Raw genomic sequence first — 16,148 nt, 5'->3', positions numbered from 1 at the left:
GTAGTCTTCCGTTCACACCGGCGGGGGTGCACTCATTCCTGCATGGGCGCCCATGGAGTAGCACACAATGACCGCCATTTTGTACTGGGCAGAGTGCTGCAGAGTGAGGCGCGGGGAGGAGGCGCTGCCCGCTGGATGTGGCGCACTAGCTGAAGATGAGGCATTAATAAAAGATGAGTTTGACGTTCATTTCCTTTCTGCTGACTGAAACCCGAGCTGGATCCAGATAAAAGGGTTCCATTAGACGGCTCCACAGGGATGGGGGGAAGGGAGCAGAACACCAGTAGCCCTCCGATTCCTGGATGGCTCTGCATAGAACCAGCATCAGTGAGTAGAGTGGCGAGTGCTAGCTTTTCAGCCTAGAACGTCAAGTTGTAATATAGGACATTTTCTCTGCTCCTGGTCATGGATTCCTAGAGATTGACCGTGTCTTCAGCGTGTCTTTAGCGCTCTAGTTAATGCTTCCTGTCCCTTTAAATCCATGACATCACAGGTCCCCATCCCCCTGCAGACTACATTTCCCAGCCTGCCTTGCAGTGTGGAGGGAGGGGAGCGGAGCAGTACTGCAGCTGTAAGGATGCTGAGCAGATGCCGGAGAATACTGTTCAGCTCTGGGTCCCCTGTTCCTGTCAGTCGTCTGCAGCGCTCAGACTTCTGCTGGTAGATGTCCCAGTCTGGTCTGGGACTGACACAGACACTTCTGTACCTGCTGCAACTCTCATCCTCCGACATGCAGGCGACCCAGGGACTTCTACTGCAAATGAATGGTGGCCTTGGATCTCTTGTGTGATTGACTGGAGGCTGCTGTTGCCTTGGGATCTTATACCCTTCTGTCTGGTGCTTCAGGTCCTCACTTACCTGCTTCAGTCTGGCATCCTGAGGGTCTTCATCTTCTGGTCATCACGTGGAGCTTTTAACCCTCTATCTCCTGCATCTCATTTCTCCAGCATCTTCACCTTTCAGCCATTGTCGGTCTTCCACCACGAGCATCACTTCTGTAGTATCCATCATTCCTGCAGTGATGTCTCCCTGGCTCCGTGCCCACCATCTAACCACCATCACATCTGTCCATCGCTGACCGTCCTGGCCTAGGTCCTTTCTTCTGTGTGTGGAGTTATGTAGGGTCACAGGACAGCTCGGTGATGACTTCAGGTCTCGGGGACCCGTCCTGGATTTTGTGTAGTTGATGTGTAAATAACCTTTGCTTCCCTCCCTTCCGTTTTTTGGACTTGTCGCTCCTCGACCTCGCTCTGTCCATGCTGCATTGCTTGGCCTCGATTCTTGCCGAGTTGTCTGCATGGCCGCCCTCTGCTGTGTTCTCTGATGACCATGCTTAATATTCCCGCTAGATCCTTTTACGTGGAATTCTCTAAATCTTTACAATTGAGTTTAATGAGATTGTGCTTTTTTAACTGATCATTAAGGGTTAACCTCTCGTCTCCTCCATCCCGTGGGATTGTGTACTGCGGACATAAGGCTGGCTAGGGAGCCCCTCACTGAAGCCTCTGTTCTGGGGGCCTCTTCCTGATGAGAGCGGTCACTGGAGCCTTCTGTAGAGATGCCCTCCCCAACAGATTCCAGTTTTTCCCTTACTGGACGGACATCCCGCAGCCTGTCCCAGCTGAGGCTCCACCGGGCTTGGACACATGTGCTGCTAGCACTGGGGTTTGTGCAGGTGATTCTGGGGGTCCTCATAGTCACGTTCAGTCTGGTCACAGCTTCTATCACCACAAACACCAAAATCAAACACTCATGTCCATCGTGGGCCGGATTTTCTGTAAGTTCTGCTTCTTTTCTGGAGTCGGTACCTACGCTCTGCTCTCAGCGTAGTCGGGGGGCCTCGGACCATGAACAGTCAGTTCATGGTGCTTCCTTCAGAATGTGGCAGCCTGCCTTGTCTAGAAGGATCTACTGAAAGGATATATTACCTGAGGAGTAGGAAGACATGTTGGGAATCTGGGGTGCAGGACAGCTGTATAATGTGGGGAGAGGTGCGTAGGAGGACAGATATTTTGGGTGTGTGGAGTCCTGCTAGATGAGCGGAGGACACATATTAGGTGTTGTGGATGGCCGGGAGCAGTCTGAGCTCAGGTACTGAGAGGTGCGTGGAGGGGGTCAGGTAGTATGAGTATGTCTGTGGAGACAATCACAGGACAGTCTGACGGGTGTAGAGTCACAGAAGGGTATGATGGGTGTATAGAGTAGCGGAAGGATCTGACTGGTGTAGAGAGTCGCGAAAAGGTATGACTGGTGTAGGGAGTCGCGAAAAGGTATGACGGCCGTAGAGAGCCACAGAAGGATCTAACGGCCGTAGGGAGCCCCAGAAGGATCTAACGGCCGTAGGGAGCCCCAGAAGGATCTAACGGCCGTAGGGAGCCCAAGAAGGATCTAACGGCCGTAGGGAGCCCAAGAAGGATCTAACGGCCGTAGGGAGCCCCAGAAGGATCTAACGGCCGTAGGGAGCCCCAGAAGGATCTAACGGCCGTAGGGAGCCCCAGAAGGATCTAACGGCCGTAGGGAGCCCCAGAAGGATCTAACGGCCGTAGGGAGCCCCAGAAGGATCTAACGGCCGTAGGGAGCCCCAGAAGGATCTAACGGCCGTAGGGAGCCCCAGAAGGATCTAACGGCCGTAGGGAGCCCCAGAAGGATCTAACGGCCGTAGGGAGCCCCAGAAGGATCTAACGGCCGTAGGCAGAAGGCCATATAATAGACGTAGAGGGCTACGGAAGGATCTGACAGGCGCAGGGAGCCAAAGAAACCCCTATAACTGGCAAAGAGAAACCCATAAAGATCTGATAGACGTAGAGGGTAACAGAAGTATCTAACGGGTGTAGGGAGCCACAGAAGGATCTAATACTGGGGGTAGGGAGCCACAGAAGGATCGAATACTGGGGGTAGGGAAACAGAGAAGGATCTAAAACTGGGGGTAGGGAAACGCAGAAGGCCCTATAACTTGGGGTAGGGAAACGCAGAAGGCCCTATAACTGGGGGTAGGGAAACGCAGAAGGCCCTATAACTGGGGGTAGGGAAACACAGAAAGATGCAATGAGTGTAGGGAGCCACAGACGCCCTATAACGGGCATAGAGGGTAACAGAAGTATCTAACCGATGTAGAGGGTCACAGAAGGCCCTATAACAGGCGCAGAGGGTCACAGTGGGATTTATATTGGGTGTAGAGGGTCATGGCTGGTGCTGTAGATTCCAGAGAGCTGTGATGGGGGTGGTGCTGACCGGACTTGTAATATTGTGTTATATTGAGGACCTGGTCACGTACACCAGTCTCCATCCATGTGTATAATGGTCACTTTCTAACACACTGTCCCTTTTTTCCTTCTTTCTTTTACCTTCCACCATCCCTCCATACATTGACTCTTCACCCCCCATTACCCTGTCTCTCCCGTTTTGTGGTCTTCTTCCGACCCTCTTTCCTCTTCCTTTGCTCGTCCTTCTCTTAGTTGGCTGTTTCAGGCCTCATTGGCTGCATCTCATGGAAAAAGCCGATCACTCTGGTGGTAAGTATGGAGCCGAGGCTACCGGGTAAGGTTGGGTCGTATTGATCTTGAGCACGATGCATGGCAGGTTCTAGACTGGTAGAAAACTCACTAGACTATTTGGAGCGAGCTTATCAATGTACGCAGGTAGGATAGCACAAAGTGTTCAGGAAAAATATGCCCCACAAAAAGAAGCGGATAAGGTGCAACTCCAGCCAGTGGGATCTGGTGGGCAAGACAACACAGGACGGTATATACAGACTGGCTGGTGGCGATATACAGGCGGTGGCGATATAGTACTGTGAGGGGAGACTAGCAGCATGATGAGAGTGATGCTGAATCCTTCTTCCAGGTCACCGCCTTCACCCTAGTCAGTGCCCTGAGTGTAATGCTCAGCCTGGCCGGCTCCATCCTCTCCTGCCAGAACGGGCAGCTGGTGAAATCCTTTAATTCCTGTAAGAAGGTGAGTGTGCCTCCTGTGCTATGCTCTCAGCCCCAGGCTCATCAGATGGGGCTCTTATCACTGCACTCTCTTCCCCAGGACAATAACTGGTGCATTTGCTGCCACCCCATCAGCCAGCAGGAGGCAGTACCTGACTGCAGGGAAATGGAGAAGCTGACCCTGTATCCCAACCATCAGTGTGACAGCATCCGCATCGCTCTGAAGGTAGGTGACCCTTCACTGGCTGCATGTAATGGGTACAGTGAGAGAAGCTCGTTCTGTAGCGCTAGGTCTTGGAGAACAGGAAAGGCCTTCCTACTCATGTTGCTTGGTAGACTTCATGTGACCCTTGTATTGGTGGAGATAGTGTGACCTCTGAGGAGCTGCTGTTGGTGGTAAGTCCACCTTTGCGTCTTCGCTGCACTGGACATATATAACGCAGGAGATAAATGTATCTTGTTTTTTTTTTTACATGGTCTTCATGTTTTGCCTTCCTCTCCTTTGGTCATCTGCCACTGCCTGTGGTGGTACGTCCTTTTCTTACTGACCGCCCTCTGTGTGTCTTAGGACCTGTTGTTCAGTGTCTGTGGCCTCACCATCTTTTCCACCATCATCTGCACCCTGTCCGCTGTCATCTGCTGCATTCAGATTTTCTCATTGGATGTCACCCATGTAGTAAGTGCTGTACCACGTCACCCACGTCAGCTGAAAGCGCCTGCCCTGTCACGTATCTCTCTTGTCGCCCTCAGCTGGCCCCTCAGAGATCAACCTCTGTCAACCTGGAGTGCTTCTCTGCACAAGACGCCATCCTGCAGCGCATGATGGAGTGTGAAGAGTTTGTGCCCCCTGTTCCTCCACCTCCATATTATCCTCCAGAATACACCTGCAGCTCGGAGACAGATGCCCAGAGGTACGGCCATGCCCAGCTGATGTCGGGCATAGACCTTGGGCGCTCATTTCCATGATGTTACTGATTTATTTCTACAGTATTACATACAATGGATCCATGGACAGCCCCATCCCTCTCTACCCAGTAGACTTCCCACCATCATATGAGAGTGTGATGGGGATCCGAGAGGACAGCCAGGTAAGGTTCACTGCTCGTACCACCCAGGTTCCTGCAGCTTGTTCGGTTGATATTGGTTTTCTGAATTGTTTTCATAGGCCACATTATACGATGCCCAAGCGAATGAAGTCTTGTGTCTAAGCATATCAGACAGAATCGACTCCACAGGCCACAGTGGTAATGGTGAGTGCGCAGAGATAGGAGAGTGGCCGTGGTGGGATGGTGAGTGTGCAGAGATAGGAGAGTGGCCGTGGTGGGATGGTGAGTGTGCAGAGATAGGAGAGTGGCCGTGGTGGGATGGCGAGTGTGCAGAGATAGGAGAGTGGCCGTGGTGGGATGGTGAGTGCGCAGAGATAGGAGAGCAACCATGGTGGTAATGGTGAGTGCGCAGAGATAGGAGAGTGGCCGTGGTGGGATGGTGAGTGTGCAGAGATAGGAGAGTGGCCGTGGTGGGATGGCGAGTGTGCAGAGATAGGAGAGTGGCCGTGGTGGGATGGTGAGTGCGCAGAGATAGGAGAGCAACCATGGTGGTAATGGTGAGTGCGCAGAGATAGGAGAGTGGCCGTGGTGGGATGGTGAGTGTGCAGAGATAGGAGAGTGGCCGTGGTGGGATGGCGAGTGTGCAGAGATAGGAGAGTGGCCGTGGTGGGATGGTGAGTGCGCAGAGATAGGAGAGCAACCATGGTGGTAATGGTGAGTGCGCAGAGATAGGAGAGTGGCCGTGGTGGGATGGTGAGTGTGCAGAGATAGGAGAGTGGCCGTGGTGGGATGGCGAGTGTGCAGAGATAGGAGAGTGGCCGTGGTGGGATGGTGAGTGCGCAGAGATAGGAGAGCAACCATGGTGGTAATGGTGAGTGCGCAGAGATAGGAGAGTGGCCGTGGTGGGATGGTGAGTGTGCAGAGATAGGAGAGCAACCATGGTGGTGATGGTGAGTGCGCAGAGATAGGAGAGCAACCATGGTGGTAATGGTGAGTGTGCGGATATAGGAGAGCGACCATGGTGGTAATGGTGAGTGTGCGGATATAGGAGAGCGACCATGGTGGTAATGGTGAGTGCGCAGAGATAGGAGAGCAACCATGGTGGTAATGGTGAGTGCGCAGAGATAGGAGAGTGGCCGTGGTGGGATGGTGAGTGCGCAGAGATAGGAGAGCAACCATGGTGGTAATGGTGAGTGTGCGGATATAGGAGAGCGACCATGGTGGTAATGGTGAGTGTGCGGATATAGGAGAGCGACCATGGTGGTAATGGTGAGTGTGCGGATATAGGAGAGCGACCATGGTGGTAATGGTGAGTGTGCGGATATAGGAGAGCGACCATGGTGGTAATGGTGAGTGTGCGGATATAGGAGAGCGACCATGGTGGTAATGGTGAGTGTGCGGATATAGGAGAGCGACCATGGTGGTAATGGTGAGTGTGCGGATATAGGAGAGCGACCATGGTGGTAATGGTGAGTGTGCGGATATAGGAGAGCGACCATGGTGGTAATGGTGAGTGTGCGGATATAGGAGAGCGACCATGGTGGTAATGGTGAGTGCGCAGAGATAGGAGAGTGGCCGTGGTGGGATGGTGAGTGTGCAGAGATAGGAGAGTGGCCGTGGTGGTAATGGTGAGTGCGCAGAGATAGGAGAGTGGCCGTGGTGGGATGGTGAGTGTGCAGAGATAGGAGAGTGGCCGTGGTAATTGTGCAGAGATAGGAGAGCGGCCGTGGTGGAATGGTGAGTGCGCAGAGATAGGTGTCACGCCTGGCCCTGTGAATGTGTGGAGATCTGTCAGACTGGCTGCACATGTCTGACTTCTTTGTTTTTGTTTTGGGTTTGAACTGGATCCACCTTCCCTCAGGTGTAATGGGTTTCATTGTTAGTGAGGCTATATATCCCTCCTTCCCCCAGTGGCCTGTGCGGTTTATAGTTCTTTCCTGGGAGCTCTTGATTTGTGGTGGATCGTCTGCTCCAGCTCTGCTCAAGATAAGTCCTCTCCTTCATTTCCTTTTTGTGTGTTTTATCTAGGCCTCTAGGGAGACGCTTGCTTCCTCCTGGTTTGAAGAAGCAGGTTGCCTCTTCCATTTTCCCTGCTGCTTAGGGTTTGCCCAGGGTGTTTAGGTTTAGGCACGAGGGCATGTGCATATCCACCATTAGGGTATGCACATGGGCACAGCAGTTTAGGGATCGCTAGGAGGTGACGCTTTTCTTCCCAGCTTTTGGGCCTTGTCGTTTGTTCTGTTTGTTTTCCCGTGTTTGGTTATTTCCCCGCTTACCTACCTATCGTGACATCATAACCCGCCAAAAAAACTGTTATATCCCTGTTTGCGAAATGGAGGCTATGGATGCCTTGGTTGATCGCATGCAGGGATTATCACTGGAGGTTGCTGATCTCCACAGTTCTGTTGCACAGTGTCAGAATGCTCTGGCGTCTGGAGCCGTTCCAGGAAATCAGGTCTGCTAGGAGCCTAAAGTCGCTCTCCCTGATAGGTTCTCAGGGGGTGGTGATGACTTTATTCGGTTCAGGGAGTCCTGCAGGTTGTATTTGACGAGAATCAAATGGGGATTATTAAATCTCTGCTCAAAGGGGACGCGCAGTCCTGGGCTTTTTCTCTGCCGACCGGTTCACCATCCCTCCGGTTGGTGAATGAAATTTTTAGAGCCTTGGGCTTGATTTATGATGACCCAGACCGGGTCTCTATGGCTGAATCTAAGCTGCACAGTTTGTTACAGGGAGAACGTACTGCAGAGTCGTATTGTGCAGAATTTAGAAGATGGGCAACTGACTTGGGGAGGAATGATCCTGCACTCCTGAGTCAGTTTTGTCAGGGGCTATCTGAGAGGTTGAAAGATGCCCTTGTTTTTCATGAGTATCCCGATTCATTGGAGACGGCCATGTCTTTGGCAGTGCGGCTTGATAGACGTCATAGAGAAAGGTATGTTTCCTCTCGAGTGGGGGGTCCCGTCTGTAAGTGGATCCGTCCCACCTAGTCCCCGGGGTAATATGACTTTTGAATCTGTGGCAGGAGAGGAGCCTATGCAGTTGGGCCAGGTTTCCTTTCGCTCAGGTGATAGGGATTTTAGGAAGCTGAATAAGCTATGTTTCTTCTGTGGAAAAGGTAATTTTGTTTGTGCGTGTCCTTTTGGTTAAACCTCAAAGCGGTAATGAAAAACTACGGAGGTATTCACATAAAGAGAAAAATAAGACTTCCCTGACTCTTGGTAGTGGGAATGGTAAGTCTAAGCAAGCAAATATGCATTCTGCCTGCAATACCCGTTTCCTCCTGCCTGCCATGGTGGCGCTAGACTCAGGATTTTTTTTTTTTAAAGGGTTTTTGTTGACAGTGGTGCAGGGGTAAGCTTTATTGATTTTTAGTTCCTCCAAATTCTTGGTTTTAGAACTAGCACTTTAGATAAAGAGATACCAGTGTTTGCTATTGATTCCTCCTCCCTCTCACAAAAGAGTCTTACTCATATCGTTCATGACATTCTGTTAAGGGTGGGGGATTCACATGTTGAGTCCATTTCTTGTTTTGTTATGAAGGGCTTGCCTGCCCCGATGGTTCTGGGTTTACCGTGGTTGATAAAGCATAACCCTACTATTGACTGGCAAACAAGAAAAATCAGTGGCTGGAGTGAATTTTGTTCGGACAACGGTCTTTGTGCTTCTATCTCAGGGGTGTCAACTACGGTCCTACCTCAGTTTCTCTCTGATTTTGCGGACGTATTCTCGGACGGTGGAGCTGAAGAGCTGCCTCCCCATCAAGAATATGATTGTCCGGTCAATCTCATCCCTGGAGCTAAACTGCCAAAATCTCAGCTATACAACCTTTCCCAACCCGAAAGAGAGGCAATGCGGAAGTATATTGCCGAGAGTTTGGCAAAGGGACATATTAGGCCATCGAAGTCCCCTGTGGCCGCCAACTTCTTTTTCGTAAAAAAGAAAGACGGATCACTTAGACTGTGTTTAGATTTCCGGGAATTTAATCTTATTACAGTCCGTGATCCGTATCCCCTTCCTTTAATTTCTGATCTATTTGATCAAATTGTCGGAGCCAAGGTGTTCTCCAAGTTGGATTTAAGAGGAGCTTCTAATCTGATCAGAATTAAGGAGATGAGTGGAAAACGGCCTTCAATACACCCGAAGGTCATTTCGAGAATCTTGTCATGCCCTTTGGTTTAACTAATGCGCCAGCGGTCTTTCAGCGATTTGTCAATGATCTTTTCCATCATTTAGTGGGAAGGTTCATTGTTATTTACCTTGATGATATACTAATTTACTCACCTGATTTGGCGACCCATCAGGATCACGTGAGACAGGTGTTGTTGATCCTTTGGGAGAACAAATTGTATGCAAAATTGGAAAAATGTGTATTTGCTGTCCAGGAGCTACCGTTTTTAGGATACCCGCTTTCTGACTGGTTTTCGTATGGACCCCGAAAAGGTCCGGGCGGTACTGGAATGGGACCGGCCTGAGAATCAGAAAGCTCTGATGCGGTTTTTGGGTTTTTACCAATTACTACAGAAAATTCATCTTGAATTATTCCACCATTGTAAAACCTTTGACAGATATGACTAAAAAAGGCGCCGACTTTTCTGTCTGGTCGGATGAGGCATTGCAGGCCTTTTCTGCTATTAAGAAATGTTTTGCGTCTGCTCCTATTCTGATGCAACCTGATGTGTCTCAACCGTGCATCGTGGAGGTTGATGTATCAGAAGTGGGGGTCGGAGCAGTTCTGTCGCAAGGTCCATCCCCTAGCAAATGGCATCCGTGTGCTTTTTTTCTCCACGAAACTCTCGGCCGCTGAAAGAAATTATGATGTAGGAGATAGAGTTGCTGGCCATTAAATTGGCCTTTTGAAGAATGGCGTCATTGGTTGGAAGGTGCTACTCATCCTATTACAGTATATACTGACCACAAGAATTTGGCTTACCTGCAGTCTGCTAAGCGCCTGAATCCTAGACAGGCTAGATGGTCACAGTTTTTTACTAGGTTCAATTTTGTGGTCACCTTTCGCCCTGGGGTTAAAAATGTCAAGGCAGATGCGTTGTCACGTAGTTTTCCTGGGGGGAGTGATTCAGAGGATCCCGCTCCGATTCTGGCTGATGTGCTGGTGGTTTTCGCTCTGTACCCTGAGTTTGAGATGGAGGTGTTGGGGGCACAGGAGGAGGCTCCTGATTTCTGTCCTCCAGACAAGTTGTTTGTTCCTGCTGAACTGCGATACAAGGTGTTCAAGGAACATAATGATACGGTCCTTGCGGGACACCCTGGAAGCAAATCCACCTTAGATCTTATTTCCCGGAGATTCTGGTGGCCAGGGTTGCGCAAGGGTGTGGAGGGTTATGTGACAGCTTGTGAGACCTGTGCACGTGCGAAGGTGGCTCACACTCGGCCTTCAGGATCCCTTCTTCCTTTATCCATCCCCTCTCGTCCTTGGACACATTTGTCCATGGACTTTATTACCGATTTACCGAGTTCCTCTGGAAAAACTGTGATTTTGGTGGTAGTGGACCGCTTCAGTAAGATGGCTCACTTTGTACCGTTACCTAGCTTGCCCAATGCCAAAACTCTCGCTCAGGTTTTATTGATAACATTGTGAAACTACATGGCATTCCCTCTGATGTGGTGTCTGATAGGGGAACGCAATTTGTTTCCAGGTTTTGGAGGGCGTTCTGCTCTCGTCTGAGAATTTGTCTTTTTCTTTGGCTTTTCATCCCCAGTCGAATGGTCAGACAGAGCGCACTAACCAAAACCTGGAGACCTATTTGAGGTGTTTTGTTGCCGAGAACCAGGATGACTGGTCATCGTTCTTGTCTCTAGCCGTATTTGGCTTGAATAACCGTAGACAGGAGTCCACTGATAAGTCGCCATTTTTTGGCGCATATAGTTTTCACCCACAGTTTTGTACTTTTTCTGGGACTGGATCTTCTGGGATGCCAGAAGAGGAGAGATTCTCTTCCGCCTTGTCATCTATCTGGCGAAAGATCCAAGTTAATTTGTAAAAGATGGGTGAAAGATATAAACGGATGGCTAACAGGAGATGTATAACTGCTCCGACCTGTGTGTGGGTGATTCGGTGTGGTTGTCTACAAGAAACATTAAGCTGAAGGTACTATCTTGGAAATTGGGTCCAAGATTTATCGGCCCTTACAAAATCTCTGCGATTGTCAACCCGGTGGCGTTTCGTCTGGATCTTCGGCCTGGAAGATCTATAATGTGTTTCACAGGTCTTTATTAAAGAAATATGTGGAACCTGTGGAACAATCTCCATTGCCACCTCCCCCTGTCCTGGTGGATGGCAATTTTGGAGTTTCAAATCTCTAAGATTCTCGACTCACGTGTTCTTCGGGGTTCCCTCCAGTACCTGGTGCACTGGTAGGGATACGGTCCCGAGGAAAGAATGTGGGTTCCGGCTGCTGATGTCAGTGCTAGCCGCCTGGTGAGGGCCTTTCACAGGGCACACCCGGATACAGTTGGTTCTTTGGTTCCGGAGGTCACCGGTAGAAGGTAGGGGTGGGTAGTCACGCCTTGCCCTGTGAATGTGCAGAGATCTGTCAGACTGGCTGCACATGTCTGACTTATTTGTTTGTTTTGATTTGGGTTTGAGCTGGATCCACCTTCCCTCAGCTGTACTGGGTTTCATTGTTAGTGAGGCTATTTATCCCTCCTTCTCCCAGTGGCCTGTGTGGGTTATAGTTCTTTCCTGGGAGCTCTTGATTTGTGGTGGATCGTCTGCTCCAGCTCTGCTCAAGATAAGTCCTCTCCTTCATTTCCCTTGTGTGTGTTTAATCTAGGCCTCTAGGGAGACGCTTGCTTCCTCCTGGTTTGAAGAAGCAGGTTGCCTCTTCCCTTTCCCCTGCTGCTTAGGGTTTGCCCAGGGTGTTTAGGTTTAGGCACGAGGCCATGTGCATATCTACCATTAGGGTATGCACATGGGCACAGCAGTTTAGGGAAAGCTATTAGGGATCGCTAGGAGGTGACCCTTTTCTCCCTAATTTTTGGGCCTAGTCGTTTGTTCTGTTTGTTTTTCCGTGTTTGGTTATTTCCCCGCTTACCTACCTATTGTGACAATAGGAGAGCCACCCATAGTGGAATGGCACGTCTGTCTCCCACTCTTGGACACTTTATCCTATGTGTGGAGATTGCCCAAACAACTCTGTCAGAGGGGGATGTGGTAACGACAGGCGACTCTGCTGCCAGAGGGGGACGTGGTAACGACAGACGACTCTGCTGCCAGAGGGGGACGTGGTAACGACAGGCGACTCTGCTGCCAGAGGGGGACGTGGTAACGACAGGCGACTCTGCTGCCAGAGGGGGACGTGGTAACGACAGGCGACTCTGCTGCCAGAGGGGGACGTGGTAACGACAGGCGACTCTGCTGCCAGAGGGGGACGTGGTAACGACAGGCGACTCTGCTGCCAGAGGGGGACGTGGTAACGACAGGCGACTCTGCTGCCAGAGGGGGACGTGGTAACGACAGGCGACTCTGCTGCCAGAGGGGGGCGTGGTAACGACAGGCGACTCTGCTGCCAGAGGGGGGCGTGGTAACGACAGGCGACTCTGCTGCCAGAGGGGGGCGTGGTAACGACAGGCGACTCTGCTGCCAGAGGGGGGCGTGGTAACGACAGGCGACTCTGCTGCCAGAGGGGGGCGTGGTAACGACAGCCGACTCTGCTGCCAGAGGGGGGCGTGGTAACGACAGACGACTCTGCTGCCAGAGGGGGGCGTGGTAACGACAGGCGACTCTGCTGCCAGAGGGGGGCGTGGTAACGACAGACGACTCTGCTGCCAGAGGGGGGCGTGGTAACGACACGCGACTCTGCTGCCAGAGGGGGGCGTGGTAACGACAGGCGACTCTGCTGCCAGAGGGGGGCGTGGTAGGGAAGGGTGTCGGCTGCTCAGTGCAGCTCTGTATTATACAGGTGCTGATTATAACACAGCATGAGCGTCGCTGTCTGTTAATATTTACTCCTGTATGGAATGCGCGGGGGGATCGCTACCTGACTGTGCCGATAAGGACAAGTGATCGGCATTACTCAATAATAAACAAGAGCGGACTATGTTGCGGTATGTATACCTACCTGTTTTTATGGGATACTATATGAAATGTAACGGCAGTGTGAGCTATCGGCTGGACGTAGTGGTGGTCGGGTCTTTAAGATCTCTCGGCAGTGGCATAAAATTGGCATTGTATTTAGTGTGAATCTGTGTATATGTTCCTTGGTGTTAATGGTAGATAAATAAATAAAAAATAATAATAAAAATAGCGCAAAGTGTGCTATTGATTGGGTTACCCCGGGTGTGTGCTCCGGTCTTGTTTTTGGGGAGTGGGGCGCGCCCTGTAGTAGGTATTTCTACAAACGCGCTATGGCACTCCATAACTCCTGACTAGTATTACCCCCCCCCCCCCCCCCCCATATGAATATACATTTTGGACATCTTCAGACAGTAGGGTGTGTTAGTCATATTTGGATAAGAAATGGTACTTTGAGGTCAGTAGCCCCACGTTGGCCTTCAAAGATCCTGAATCAATTTTTAAAATTGAGTGCGCAGAGATAGGAGAGCGGCCGTCGTGGTAATGGTGAGTGCGCAGAGATAGGAGAGCAGCTGTGGTGGTAATGGCGAGTATGCAGAGATAGGAGAGTGGCCGTTGTGGTAATGAGGAGTGCGCAGAGATAGGAGAGCGGCTGTGGTGGTAATGGCGAGTGCGCAGAGATAGGAGAGCGGCCGTCGTGGTAATGGTGAGTGCGCAGAGATAGGAGAGCAGCTGTGGTGGTAATGGCGAGTGCGCAGAGATAGGAGAGCGGCCGTGGTGGTAATGGTGAGTGCACAGAGATAGGAGAGCAGCCATGGTGGTAATGGTGAGTGCACAGAGATAGGAGAGCAGCCATGGTGGTAATGGCGAGTGCGCAGAGATAGGAGAGCGGCTGTGGTGGTAATGGTGAGTGCGCAGAGATAGGAGAGCGGCTGTGGTGGTAATGGTGAGTGCACAGAGATAGGAGAGCAGCCATGGTGGTAATGGTGAGTGCACAGAGATAGGAGAGCAGCCATGGTGGTAATGGTGAGTGCACAGAGATAGGAGAGCAGCCATGGTGGTAATGAGCGGACAGTGAGTTATGTACAGGATCTACATGAGTGGGTTGCATGGTCCCCTCAGGCCTCATGTCCAGTCCCCCCCCCCCCCGCCTGAACACAATCTCTCTCGGTTGCAGAGGACAGCAGTCCCTCAGAAGACTCTGTACTGCTGGAGATGCAAGGCTCGGCCGGATCTGTGGGTTATGTCCAGTATCGCTTCATCAAGCGCAGCCGGGCTGACTACTGTCTCAGTGCTGATTGCGGACAATGTGGACATCACCAGCAGAGCCCTACCATAAGTCTGCAGGGACCTTTTGAGGAAGTGGTAGTTCCTCGAGTGAAAGGGGGGCGCTCTTTCTCCTGTTCTACACCCAGTGATTGCCCCGATCCTCCTTCCCATGCAGAAAGTGGTGCCACACGGAGCTGTAACAGGCTGGAAACCATTGGGTGCACAGTTGGTCCTTGTTTTCCAGAGTTACGAGTAAAAGGAAAGGTTTCGGATGGAAGAGAAGTAAACAGGGGGTCTGGGTGTTCCCTGCTCCACAGCTCTCCCTGCCAGACCCCAGACTGTCCCCACCGCAGGTACAGTGAGAACACCCGGCCAAAGGCCCTGTCCATAGACGTCACTCCCCGACTTGTCATCCGCTCACACAGTGACCCAGGCATCAGTTCAGGTGAGCCACACACGTGTCTGTAGGTGACGTCATGTGTAGTCCTCTGCAGAGGTCATTCTAATCTCTTTTATTTCTCAGATTTTGGGGTCCCTGATTACAGCAAGGTGCTAGAGGAGGACAGTGTCTCGACTTCCTCTGTGGATGCAGGTGAGGAGGGATGAATGATAGAGGGTGAGATTGGACATGCAGGGTGTATGGTGCACCGCGCTGTTTAGATGGATGCAAGCAGCAGGTGAGTGTTGTGAATCGCGCCTCTTGTGCTGCAGGATTATATGAAGGAGCCGGTTTACACAGACTGCGGCCGCCTGGCTCGCCAACGCTCCTTCGCACTAATTCAGATGGAAAGAGCAGGATGCATTTTACCCGTAAAGCCGTTCAGCGACTTTCCAGAAGTGGAGCTCTGTCTCTGGGAGACCTGAAGGGAGGGCGCAATACCCGGGTGCTGGTGGCCAGGTTCCTGAATAGGTCTCGGCGGAGTCTTAAGGATGGAGGAGACAGCTGCAAACCGGTAATGTCACCTGCGAAGCTTGCAGTCAGAGCTGTCTGTGCTGTGGACTATGTTACCTATTTGCCTTGTTGCTTTGCACGAACCCTTTTCACGTGTCCTCTCATGTAGCCAGAGGTGACAGTCCTGGAAACCTCCCTCATGCCCCTGAGAGCTGAGCCACATTTTCCCGTAGACTGGCCTGATCATTCAGCCATTGTCCCTTACTCCTCCTCCATCTCGTCATCCTTTGTAATGTTCACACCGTTCTGTCCGTCCACAGGCTCCGAAGAGTCCTCTTTCCTTCGATTACGAGAGACGTCAGGCTGGGACACCCATGCAGAGTTGTGGAGACCTCAGCTCTGCTTCTTCTCTACGTCGTCTTCTGTCCACCAGTCGGAGAGAAAACCGACGTCCTCATAGCATGAATGGAACGTGTAAAGAGAGCCCTGAGTAAAGAGACTGCTCACCCAGAGACATCACCTGCATCCCGCCGCCGACGACAAGCACAAGAAGTGACCTTACAGCTCAGACCTCCTGATTTCATGCTTGTAGGACTTGCGCTGAGGGACACTGGGTCCAGGTTCTCACCTATTTGCTTTGCATGTTGATTTCTTGCTGCGCTCAGAGTCCACACCTCCTGCACATTAAGGGCTACCAACAAACTGTGCCCCGAGTCCTTCAGTATTATGGAGACTGCTCCCAGGGAGGAATAAGATCTTGTGTGTCATATTTTACTAAACCGTCTGATGAATCCGTTATTAGGTGTCTGTGTTATAGGGTAAGGTTCAGGGGGCCCCGGGGCTTAGATACGCCTTCTGAAATGGTCCTGAGTGTGTGGTCTCTCCTTCACGAGGACGTGCCATCAATGTCAGAGGAAGGTCCCACTCCGTCCACACGCTGCTGCCTTCCATTCATCACTATGGGAGTTTCCGG

At 51.4% G+C, this 16,148-nt stretch overlaps 1 protein-coding gene across 2 annotated transcripts; it reads left to right on the top strand.

Moving 5' to 3' along the window:
* The first annotated feature begins 121 nt into the window (after positions 1 to 121).
* Positions 122 to 15,964, top strand: LOC120982182 (protein FAM189B-like). Of its 2 annotated transcripts, XM_040412166.1 has the most exons (12): positions 122 to 1,777; positions 3,456 to 3,512; positions 3,844 to 3,954; positions 4,033 to 4,158; positions 4,501 to 4,608; positions 4,683 to 4,843; positions 4,921 to 5,020; positions 5,098 to 5,182; positions 14,192 to 14,728; positions 14,807 to 14,875; positions 14,995 to 15,236; positions 15,496 to 15,964. In XM_040412166.1, the coding sequence occupies exons 1-12, from the start codon at positions 1,559 to 1,561 to the stop codon at positions 15,667 to 15,669; spliced, it is 1,989 nt and encodes a 662-aa protein (XP_040268100.1). In that variant the 5' UTR covers positions 122 to 1,558; the 3' UTR covers positions 15,670 to 15,964. The 2 variants fall into 2 exon arrangements, with proteins under 2 accessions (XP_040268100.1, XP_040268099.1); XM_040412165.1 differs by lacking the exon at positions 4,501 to 4,608 and having other exon boundaries at positions 122 to 4,158.
* Positions 15,965 to 16,148: the final 184 nt, after the last annotated feature.

Source organism: Bufo bufo, chromosome 11, assembly GCF_905171765.1.
Source record: "Bufo bufo chromosome 11, aBufBuf1.1, whole genome shotgun sequence".
Classification (NCBI taxonomy): domain Eukaryota; kingdom Metazoa; phylum Chordata; class Amphibia; order Anura; family Bufonidae; genus Bufo; species Bufo bufo.
The sequence above is the reverse complement of the archived record's forward strand: the minus strand, read 5'-3'. Positions and strand labels throughout refer to the sequence as shown.